The sequence below is a fragment of the Talpa occidentalis genome, unplaced genomic scaffold, assembly GCF_014898055.3.
Source record: "Talpa occidentalis isolate TD23 unplaced genomic scaffold, MPIMG_talOcc4v2.1 talOcc4.11, whole genome shotgun sequence".
Taxonomy (NCBI): domain Eukaryota; kingdom Metazoa; phylum Chordata; class Mammalia; order Eulipotyphla; family Talpidae; genus Talpa; species Talpa occidentalis.
Window position 1 is genome coordinate 41,888,551 of NW_023601104.1, and position 11,992 is coordinate 41,900,542.

At 49.2% G+C, this 11,992-nt stretch overlaps 1 protein-coding gene across 1 annotated transcript; it reads left to right on the plus strand.

The window, feature by feature from the left end:
* The first annotated feature begins 1,268 nt into the window (after window positions 1-1,268).
* Window positions 1,269-11,651, plus strand: LOC119238938 (dehydrogenase/reductase SDR family member 4). The gene is made up of 8 exons (XM_037503100.2): window positions 1,269-1,436; window positions 2,542-2,719; window positions 6,186-6,287; window positions 8,546-8,616; window positions 8,714-8,765; window positions 9,051-9,185; window positions 9,632-9,687; window positions 11,138-11,651. The coding sequence occupies exons 1-8, from the start codon at window positions 1,306-1,308 to the stop codon at window positions 11,250-11,252; spliced, it is 840 nt and encodes a 279-aa protein (XP_037358997.1). The 5' UTR covers window positions 1,269-1,305; the 3' UTR covers window positions 11,253-11,651.
* Window positions 11,652-11,992: the final 341 nt, after the last annotated feature.

Genomic DNA, 11,992 nt, shown 5'->3' on the forward strand with positions numbered 1-11,992 from the left:
CACCAAAACAAGGATGCAAAATCACATCCAGAATAAAGGTCCGACTGCTAGGTTAAATGAGCTTCTCTTCATGAAACTCACTGTATTATCTTCATTTTGCTCACTTTGGGTGGCACCTAGTGAAACTTTGCCATGGCCAGCTCTACTTCTCAGCCTGGCATTTGGAGGCCACTGGTTTAAACCAATTCAGACACTGGCAGTTGGGTCTGCAGGGCCTTTCTAGAGTGTGCCATACGGTCTCTAGATTTATTAATTCTCACAGAAACCCAAGAGGGAGATCATTTCAGCCCACTTGGCAGAAGTAGAGTCTGAAGTCTCAGATACGGAATTTATAGCTAGTGAGGAATTTATTCATCATCTACTCCAGTATCCTCAATTTACAGACGAAGAGACTGGCCTGTGCTGGCAATAATAATTACTATATGGGGGCAATAATTACCATGTGTTTAGTAGTTTACCATTTATAAAGTGTTTTTATGTTCAGCAAACATTTACTGGACTGGGGTAGAGGTAAAGACCTGGGACTTAGTGATTACCCTCAATTGGGCAAGCTTCAGTTCTCTGTATTTCCAACACTGGTTAGGGGACCTCTAGCCCCTTGCTATCATTTAGGCCTGTAAAATGGGGAAGTCCTCTTGGGAAGAGGCTGTAAGATCAGGATCTTTCTCCCTACTGGATAGTTACCACCGTGATCGGTTTCCCCTCCAGGCTTGTGATGCTAGAGGTGGGGAGCCAGAGAGAAGAGCAGTGCAGGCCTAGACCAGCTGCTCCCACACATCTCTGTCCCAACTCCTCTGCCCTCACCCGTGCCCCTCACTTGAGGAACTCTATGGGGACCACTTCCATAGCCAACCTCAAAACATTTGTCCTTATGAGGACTGAGGAAAATGTCCCTCTTGAGGTTCTGGAAGGCAAAGCAACCAACCCTAAGTGCCTCTCCCAAGGAAACCAACCCAACCCTCTCCCAAGGAAAGGCGTGAGTAAGCAGACGAGCAAGGTGGGGCGCGCAGGCAGGGGAGCGCGCGGGTCGCTGCAGGGGAGCGGCGGGGCGGGAAACCCGGAGAGCCTGCCCTTTGCTCCCCCACCTGGGCAGGGGACGGCGGGGCGCGGCGGCCACGCGCCGGCAGGGGGCGCCCGCGGTCACGGTCGGCTCCCCCAGCGAAGAGCCAGCCCAGGCCGGAGTCCAGCCCCGGGGCGGCCGGGGGCGGACGGGGCGGGGAGGCGACCGCCCCTTCCCCTGCCCCCAGCTGTAGTCCACGGTCACCTCCCGAGGGCGGCGCGGAGCCGTGCGCGACCGCCGGCGCCATGCAGAAGGCGGGGCTGCTGCGGGGCGTCTTCACCCGCGTGTGGAAGTCTGTGCGGATGGCCAGCTCCGGGGGGGCGCGCCGGGACCGGCTTGCGAATAAGGTGGCCCTCGTAACGGCTTCCACCGATGGGTGAGTGCCTGGCTCAGCGTCTCGGAGGCCCCTGCTGTCTAGAAGTCGGTACTAAGCCGTGCTTAACCCCCGGGCCCCTGTCCTCAGGCCTCGAGGCGCAGCCAGAGGCGGGGCTGGGGAAAGAAGGAATCACGTGGCCGACCTGTAGCCCCAGGAATCCCGGGCCAGGCCCCTCCGCTGTCAGTCTCTGTCATTGCCTCCTCTGGCTCAACTGCCCCAGCCCAGCTTTGCCCCCATCAATCCTGTCTCCAGGGCTCTGGGCTGCCCCAGTCACGGGCTCCACCTAGAGTCTGGGAAGACCAGAGGCAGAAATCCAAGAGAGCCCACATTTCTTAAATCCCTTCTGGCTGCTTCAATCTACTATAGAAATGTTCTAGGCACCTCATCTGGGCAGTCCTGCAAGCCTCCCAGAAGCCACCGCCATCCTAGAAGTCGCACAAAATCATGAGTCCAGACTTTTTGTCTTGTTCAGTACATTTGACCTCCCTTGCCCAGCCTCTCTCTAAACACCACTCTTGTCTGTCTTGTTTCTCATTCCCCCGGCTCTTTGCTAGCTGCTAGCTTTTCACAACTCCGAAACAGAAACGTTGCAAAAGGCTAATGGCTGCCAGTTGCTGCAGAGTGTGTAATCCTTACTCCCTGGGGAGTGATGTAAACATTTTCATTCCAGTCAGAGGCCTGCCCTTTCACATGCACCTCAAAACATAACTAAGGACAGAATTTTGAGATGATGTAGATTCAAAATGAAGATATTTGGGGGCAGGGGCTCGCTTGAGTGAAATCATCCAATCAGGGAAGTGGCTGCAGCTACACCCCTAGTTCATTTCTTTCCCACAGTGCCCATAGGGTGCTGGACACCCCCCCTTGAGGCACCTGTGGTAGGCTTAGCTACTGAGTGCTATAGCTTAAGTAAAATCAGTAAACAAGTGCCAAAGGTGTGCCAAACATATCCATCTGCATGGTTATGGTTGTGGTGCACCACTCACCCTATTTACACAGAGTACAGACACATGGAGGTCACCCAGAGGGAGATCTGTGTCTCTGGAGTCCATGCCCTCACCCTCGTCCCTGTTCTGGCCCTGACAGTCTTTATCTCTGCCCACAGGATTGGCTTTGCCATCGCCCGGCGACTGGCCCAGGATGGGGCCCACGTCGTGGTCAGTAGCCGGAAGCAGCAGAACGTGGACAAAGCAGTCAAGGCCCTGCAGGGGGAGGGCCTGAGCGTGACGGGCACTGTGTGCCACGTGGGAAAGGCTGAGGACCGGGAGCAGCTGGTGGCCACGGTGAGCAGCAAGGGTGTGGGCACAAAGCCTGAGCCCCCTTCCATGCTTTACTGGATAATACTGGTGTGATCCAAAGGGACACTTTTAACTAAAACATGAGTTCTATGTATCCACGCCAGTCTGCCACACATTTTCATTGTGTACCTTTCTGTTACGTCTCCAAATATCATCCCAGCCCAGTCAGAATCAAAACCACTAGTGCAGCAACCCTGGCTCATCCCTTGGGGCACCCAAGAACACAACTGGGCCTGGTTCACCAGTAGTTTTCAGTTCTGTTGGGCAAATGAGAAGAGTGAATACAGTGGCAAAGTAGATGTTCTCCCACCCATGAGCTAATAAATAATCCCGATTCTTCATCTTATACACAAGCCCCTAGAAACCTGAAGGTGGCAGCCCACCGTGTTCCAGCCCCACGCTGTGTACCATTCACTTTGTTATCTCCCAGCCTGACAAGCAGCCTGGCAAGGCAAGGGTTATTCTCCCTGTTCACAGAGACTGGTTCAGAGAGCTGGCAGGAACTCCCTAGGTCACACAACCAAGTAGGGAAAGACCTATGAGTCAGAGCAAACCTGCCAAGCTGCCTACTAACTACCAGGCATTTCCTCACTTGGATTGGCTCCAGTCCTAGGTGCCCACTTGGACTTTTGTCTCAAAGAATGTGCTAAGCCAGTGTCAGTGTTGTACTAGGCACCAGCCTTCTAGCTGCACAAGCAAATATGACCATCTGACAAAGGGCGCTCATCTTCTCTCCAGGTGGGCACACACTATTCCCTAGAGTTGAAAGCAGAATCTACCCAAGAATGGAAAATACAGGAATGAGCTAACAGAATGGAAGACTAGCAGGCAAAATTTGGGCAATCTTAGGAAAGGGAGATGTTCATTAAATGATGGTAGACTGTGGTTTGGGAGCTGGTATAAGGTCATTCTATTTTTTAGGGATCCATTTGGAAACTGCTCAGTGTGCATTAGCGAACCAGATGTGAGTGTATGCCTGGCATAGGCTGCCCGACAGAGCCTGAGTCTGAGACCTTGATGCTGAGAGTGATGGGAACATTGGGATCTTAGGCCAACTTAGGGACTTAATGTCAACACCCTGCCAAGAAAAGAACCTCTTGCTTCACCAGCCTCTCTTAACCTGTCCTGCAGCTTTGGCCTAGAAGTAGGTCTTTAGCTAGACCTTGAGTGTGTGGGACTGGACAGGTGGAGTAGGGTCGGGGTTCCAGATGACCCCGCAAAATGAGCAGACAGCCAAGAAGGGACTGAAGAGATGAGGGGCCACTGCCTTCCACAGCAGAGAACTCAGGCTGGTGGGAAGCAGAGTAGGTGGGAAGGATAGGGGTTGAGGGTCTTCATGGCCTCCCAGAGGAGTTTGGACATTGTTGTAGGAGGTAAGAGGCTGTGTGAAGTGAGTGGTTGAGAAAAATGAAAATAGTTATTATGGAAAGATGATCTGGCAGTGGTAGGAGGACTATATTGGAGCAGGGAAGATTCCAGGCCAAGGATATCAGTATCTCCTTGGATACACCCAAGGAGACATTGGTGGGAACCAAGATTTTTTTTTTCTAAACTAATGTCAAAAAATGGAACACAGGAGGGATGAGTCAAAAATGACTCTCAGGTAACCTGTATAACCCATCTCAGGTGGATAATGAGCGACTACCTGGTAGCAATTTGAGATGTATTCTGATTGCGAGCTGTTACCCAGTGATGAGGTAACAGCTGTCCTGAGGACGGGCACTACCCAGTGGCCTAATTTGCCCCTCAAAGCTTCTCACAAAGTGGTGAGCAGAAACCCAATTAGCTTCTTCTCCAGGTGATTATACTTTTTCTAGAAAATACACTTATCAGAACACAGAGCAAACAACTTAACCACCTAAGTGTAGTGAACACATCGTTTAGAGCAAGACTCAGAAGACACCTAGGTTGCCATTGTGCCTTTCTCATTAATCTTCTGTGCTACTGTCTCTGTTCAATCAAAGCCCAACTTTCTCCCCTCTCTGAGCTGATATCCGGAAGAAGGGGAAGATGGGATGCTCAGCAGAAGTGAAAGACCTCAGGGTGGTGATTCGGTTATAATCCACCATCTTCTCCCCACCCCGGGTATAGATGGAGCCCAGCACATGGCACTTTCTGACTTACGCTGCCCTGGCCTAGTTACACATCCACAGGCAGGACTTAGCCAGAGCCAGAGCAGGTGACTGGGCTTTGTGCCAGGATACCAAAATTCAGAGAGCACAGAAAAGTATCGATCTTACTTTTAAAAAGTGTATGTGATTTTAAATTTGTTAAATTTACGTGTTGACAGCCCAGGCATTCCTTCAGCAGTGTAGAAGCAACTGAGCTTAGCACCTAGTTAGCAAGAATAATTAGTTAAAAACGGGAGCTAGCAGATGGTACACGTTGTTAATAACAGCCCTCTGTGCGCCAAGTCTCGAAGCACAGCGTTGATGGAGGGCCCATTCAGCGCTGCTTGCCCAAGGCAGCAAGATTGCCAGATCTGGGCAAATGCAAAGTCTGGTTTCAGAGTGGTGTATTGTTGGCAGATTCTGTTTGGCTACTCATTACACCAGCACATGGCTTCTCCTACTTAAAATTTATTAAGGAGGTGAGATGTCGCCTTTCTTGGTTTTATGTGTTTAAACCCCAGTTTCTGCCTTGAATCTTCCATGCCTTTGGGCCAACAAAGGTGGGGATGACATCATCACTGACTGTGGACCTGCTTTAAGCCCAGGCTGGTGTCTTTCGCATTGTGGCTCCTGGGTAGCCAGCTTCTAGTGACACCAGGTCACTCTGGGGAGAGTCCTGTGAACTAGCTGTGTGCTAGAAAGTAGGAGACCCATCTCAGTTCTGTCCCTACTAAGCAGCTTTATGCCTTGAGCAAATCACTTCCCTTCCCCCAAAAACTAGATGAACAGACCTCACACCTGAATGTGTCATTCCTGAGCTATACCACCTTCAGAAATCAACTCTCCTTGTCCTCAGTTTCATCATATTCACCATAAGGAACTGACTAGATGATCTCGAAAGACCCTCCACTGGTAACTTTCTGTGGGTCTATTTAAACTGGTTTCTTCATTCAAGTGCATGCGGACAGGTTGAGGTTGAGATCTGGACACAGGAGACCTAGGCAGTAAGCACTTGGAGAAATGGGGCTGGATCTCCATGTGAAAGAGGACAGGTCTAGAAATAGATTTTGAGGTAAGAGCTGAGTTACCCAAAGGGAAGATGTAAAGAAAAGAGCAAAGGATTAGAGACAAACTTCGAAGAAGTGGGAGCAAGAAAACAAGACTGCCAAATAAATTAGACAGTCTTAAATGTCTGACAGCGGAGCTTGGAGTAACTCTAGAGAGAAATCGTTTCAAGGAAAAGAGATGTTGTTTTGACAATTTTCCTAAGAAGCAATTCTTTATCAATGTGGACCCGCACTGACCTGCAGTCCTCATTCTGAACTTACTTCTCTCTCTAGGCTTTGAAGCTTCACGGGGGCATTGACATCCTGGTCTCTAATGCTGCTGTCAACCCTTTCTTTGGAAATCTAATGGATGTCACTGAGGAGGTGTGGGACAAGGTAAGCGGGGATTAAAGCAGCAGGGGGCGGCCTCAACTCAGTCTGCCTTTAGAATGCATCTGTCAAGTGCAACACAATGTGGGAATGAATCCTTGCCATTTGCCACACTTCTGGAGTGCACCTAGCAAAGGGCGAGTGAGGGGTGGCTTCTTCGGTCCTGCCCTTCTCCTTGTTTCCACTTCTCCCCAGTCTATACTTCCACTTGTTCCTTGCTGGTTTTCTGCTTCCCTCTCCTATACCTCCCCCACCTCCACCACCACCACCACCACTTATCCAGGCTCTTCTTCCTAGTTCATTTCCAGCAGAGACATGGCAGCTAATATGCCAATAACTAATACACTTACACTTACACACTCCCCGTCCTCTTTCAGCTGCCAAAAAAAAAATGATTTTTCATTAGTTAGAAACTTTAATAGATGCTAGTTAAGTGAAATACCAATTCTGATGAAATGGCCTAACATCATTTCATATAGCAATTAAGAAAGACCAGTGCCCTTTTCTTCTTAATACAATGTCAACAAAGTCTAACATGTAGGGCCTCCCTGGTGGCACAAGGAGTTAAGTGTCAGCACCATGAAGCTATCTACAACTACTGCAGCACAAGTTCGATCCCTGGCCCTGGAAGTGACCCACATGGTGCAGCAGACCTCTCCTGTCTTGCCCGCTGCTCCCCTCAGCAGTGTGTTTCAGTCAGTCTGCCTTTTCTGCTCCCCACTCTGTCTCTGATGAATCTTCTCACTCCCACGCCTCTGGCCTGTACCCCAGCTCTTATATGCATAAATAAATAAGTCTTAAAAAAAAAAACTCTGAGATGTACATATCTAAATTCAAATGCTAGAATTTGGTTTTTGTGCACGCCTGTATAATCACATCATATTTCTGTTTCAGACACCTATTTTACTATAGTCTTAATTAAAATATTTGTCTTTGTTTACTAAGGTTAATATTCCCCTGTGACTTGGATATGCTGAATTTTTTATGATCTCCTTTGATTTTGCTTTTTATTCTGACATCATCAATTATTACTTAACACTGACGTTTAAAGATACTAAAATATTATAGTTTGTTTATCAGCATTTCACCAACATAAAGATCAAAGTGCCAAAATACTCTTCAGTGAATCAGTTCCTGATTGATCTTCTTTAAAGCAGAGAAACATTTTTCACAAGGCTTCTGCATGAAGACCACAGGAAAATCAGTTTTAAAGTAATTTTTCTTTTCAGTTTGCATTTTTTAATAACCCACTATATCAAATCTAAATGTGATACTTGATCCTTAATTGAACTTTGGATTTTTAAAATAAGAACATTTAAGGGACACTTTGGGAAGTCTTGTGCTGGACAGCATATTTGGTAAAATCACTTTTATCAATGTTAAATGTCTGGGGTGTGGAAATGGACTGTGGTGTGTAAGAGAATATCCTTATTGCTAAAGTATTTAGAGATAGCGTTATGGCATCTGCAATTTATCTTCAATGGTTCAGGAAAAATAACTGTATAGATACATGGATACGGCAAATGGGGCAAAATGTGAACAGCTGATGAATCTAAAGGATATCTAGATATTCCTTGTATTTCTATTTTCAACTTTTCTGCAAGATTGAAATTTTTCATATTAAGAAGCTAACACTTGGGGGCATGGGAAGGAGGTAACCCAGCAGTGCCAAGAACAATGTGAGCAAGGGTCACACATTTGTTTTAAATTATGGATGTTGGGCTTTGATTGTAACCTAGGCCTCAGTTTCCCCCAGTGTGATCCTACTTTCTGCTGACTGTCCAGCCAGACAGTCCTTCTTGGAGAGCTGAGAGTATCTCAGCCCCAGAACTCAGAAGCCAGAGAACAACCCCAGGTGCCAAAGGTCAGGTCTCGTTTTCCAGGAGAAGCACGGCCCGCTCCAGGGCAGGTCCATGAAGCCCACCTGATTCCAAGCTCTCCCTAGCTGGAAAAAAAAAAGAACAACAGAAGATTCAACTCAAATCCAAGGCAGCCTTAAGCCTTTAGAATTTTCTGGGCCAAATCATACTTAGCTGGTTAGGAAACAAGAGGAACCAGTCTCCATGCTTTCTCACCCTAACCTAATGTGCCATTCTCTAACTGAATACGCCTTCCCGAGCTCCCATGTCTTCCCCTGTAAGGTCCAGGTAAGTGATCTCTAAGAATCCCACCTGCCCTAACCTGCAGATGCTGGGAAAGTACATAGCTCCTCGTCGCTTGCCTTCTCCAGCTCCCTTCTTCATTCCCCCTTCTCTTGATTTCAGATTCTGGACATTAATGTGAAAGCCACAGCCCTGTTGGCAAAGGCAGTGGTGCCGGAAATGGAGAAACGAGGGTACAGGGGGCAAGAGGGAGGCAGGGTGCAATGGATCCCCCATGGGCTGGGGGCGGTGACCTCCACCAGGAAAAGGGTCATTCCCTTCTTTTTCCAGAGGCGGCTCCTTGGTGATCGTGGCCTCTATCGCAGCCTACAGCCCATTTCCTGTAAGAACCCCTTTCTCGGCTATGGCCATCTTCCTCCCTCCTGCCCCTTTCCACCTCTCCACTCCCCCTAAGAAGTTTTATTGGCCTTTAGAATCACAATGCCAATGCCCCTCCCACCCAACAGATGCCTTGCCTCCCCAAGCCCTAACTTAGAGATTTAGCCACACTGTTTTCTAACTGGGAGCCTCCCTTGCCCTAGTATCTACTGTCCTTTATGTCCACCGATGAGTACCACAGGTGATGAGCTGGAAATGAAGAGACTAACCCATTCTCTCCTTTCTCCAGGGCCTGGGCCCTTATAATGTTAGTAAAACAGCCTTGGTGGGCCTCACCAAGAACCTGGCCAGTGAGCTGGCCCCAAAGAACATTCGGGTGAACTGCCTGGCGCCAGGACTCATTAAGACTAACTTCAGCAGTGTGGTGAGCCAGGGGTGTCCTGCATCCCTCTGGGACCCTAAAGGGGCATCTCCTTGGGTGGGAAAGTCCAGCACCTGAGTCCTGAGCTCCCAGCGACTCCTTCCTCCCTGGGATTTTCCACACTCCCCCTCCACACCAGCCGCCTGTCCAGCCCACACCCTCACAGGCTCCCTTCTGGAGGTGTGTGGTGGAGTCTAAGGAGTTCAGATCCTACTCACACTGTATTATGTCTCCGAAAGTGATTGAGAAATGGGGAGGCCCAGGGAAATGCTTCCCTAGAACCTGAAAAGAAAGAACAGAAGAGGGAGGGCCTGGGAGCTAAGGAAGGACTAGGACATGGAAGAGGGTGGCTCTTCCTCCCTCCACTTACATGCGGCCAGCAGTTTCTCCCCTGTCTGTGCCTCTTTTTCCTCTTCTTTCACATAAAGAGATTTCACTTTTTCGCACAGTTTTGGAAGGACAAGGCAAGAGAAGACAGCATAAAGGAAATCATGCGGATAGGAAGGTAAGGCTGTCACGGAGAGGGTCGGGAAGGATAAAGTCTGAAGGTCTGGTCCCTCAAGCCCACAGACGACACGGGCACATACTCCTCAGCCACAAGCACGCACTTTACAAGTTCATGGCATTGCGTCACTACAGTGACGCCTGCAAGTGCTGCAAAGACCAAGCTGAGAGGCACCCAGGTCTCAGGAGAATGGCGCTCTGGGAGAGGCCCTGACTTTCCTCCCTCCCCCTGGGTGTTGCCTCCACTTCTGGGCGTCCCTAGCCACCTGCGGCCAAAACCATGCTTTTTCGTTCCCCTTGGGGAACAAAAGCTCAGGTTGATGATCCTATATTCCAAATAAAAGGAACAAAGAACTTCACTAATGCCAAAACTCCCCTTGCCTAAGAAACTCCCCTGTTCCCCAAAGGGATAGCCAAACTGGGTATCTTCGTCAGGTTCACTCTCTAAGTTCCCTGCCTCGCTCCAGCTTCTGGCACCTGGGAACTCTCTCATCTTTAGCTTCTCCATCATGTCCCCTCCAGGCACAAGCCAGAAATACCTACTCTATACTGCTCCAAACAACCCACACACTCTCAAGCTCTCCCAAATCCATGCTCATGTGAACATGAGCATACCATGAGCCGCAGGCCTCGTTCACAACTCACAGCTCATTACTAAGTAAGGGTATGGCCATCCTAGAGCCCAAAGAATGATCCAGCCAAGTGTTTCTGAATCTTGGATGCACATTAGAGTGAGCTGGGGTGATTTTGAAACTACAAGTGTTCAGGTTCCGTATTGGTCCAATACAGGAACAGGGCCTCTTTCTTTTCTATTTTTTGGGAGGTGGTGGCAAATGATTACAATGTGCAGCTAGGATGGAGACCCACCTCATCCAGAGCTTATACCCATTCTACCCACCTCTAGAGCATTCTGTGACAGTTAGGTTAAAGCATCCCCTAACTGCGCAATCGCTGATGCAATCCCTGACACTAACACCGAGAATAGCACGTTCTCACAAAATGAACCTGACTTTAAGGAACAAAAATAGACTCCCGAAAAGATGGTCTGTGAACTGAAGCTGTACAAATGGAATCATTTTAAACAATGCATTGGCTGTGCACAGATTCCCTGACACTTGAATAGTATGCACACAGGTGAAACTGATTCTTTCAAGTATGAAATAGCTGCTCACCAGTCTAATCTAACTTTGAATATTGGTGCCCTGAGTTCTCTAAAAACTGTGTCTCTGAAGTGTTCAGGTATGATGTGTGATGGTTTTTGCTGAGCATAGCCCTTATGCCAAATTATAACAGCTGATTTTCATGGTAGCACTGTTTGATGAGCGGGAAGCTTGTGAGTGCTCCCAAAGAATCAACTGATATTTTTTGATTAAGCAAATTTCATTCCCTGTGGCCAGGTCGGAGGGTATGGCCTGTTTGATGGTTACTGCCTTCTTGTATCCCACCCGCAGGATAGGCAAGCCAGAGGAGTGTGCAGGCATCGTATCTTTCCTCTGCTCTGAAGACGCCACATACATCACTGGGGAGACGGTGGTGGTGGGTGGAGGGGCTCCATCCCGCCTCTGAGGACCTGGAGAAAGCCCCCCAGGGCAGATTGGACGCCAGCTCCTGGATCTGTTCCGGCATTCACCCAGTGGCCTCTCACACCCCTGCCTGTCACACTGCTCACCTTATACCCCACTCCACCCCCAAAATCTGGCCTTTCCTGAAGTCGAAGTGTGTGGTCTTATGAGGAGTCCCACAGCTGCTTTGCCTTAAAGACTTCCCCGGAGAGCACAGGGAAGGCCTGCTGAGAAAGCCAACTAGTATTTGGTGGGTGGTAGGGGGCATCTGGGAAATTTGAAGAAAATGGGAGAGAAGGAACCTGGAGTGGAAGGAGAACTGCTGGAAATTAACAACTTGCAAATGAGGTGCAAATAAAATGCAGATGGTTGTGTTGCTCCGAATCAGTGTGCTCATTTTTCAGTGCTGGGTATAAAGGTATGGTATCAAGCACAGAGCCCAAGTCTGGGTGGACGGCATCTCTGGATTCTCCTGGCCCTCCTCCCTGTCTCCAGGACCTGAGCTTGAAGCTCAGGGATGGAGGTGTCTGCAGAGCTGCCAGCTGGGAGGAGTTGGCACGGGAATTCCCAGGTGCTACTCTCGGCCTAACGCCAGTGGGGATGGTGCCAAGAACGCCACCGGGATCCCCAAGGCTGGGAGGTCTAGAAAGGAAGAACTCCCCAGATGGAGCCATGCCCTCTCCCAGCATCACCCTCGGTCCCAGTTCCCTCGCGGGTCAGCGAGGACAAACTGGACAACCGAGC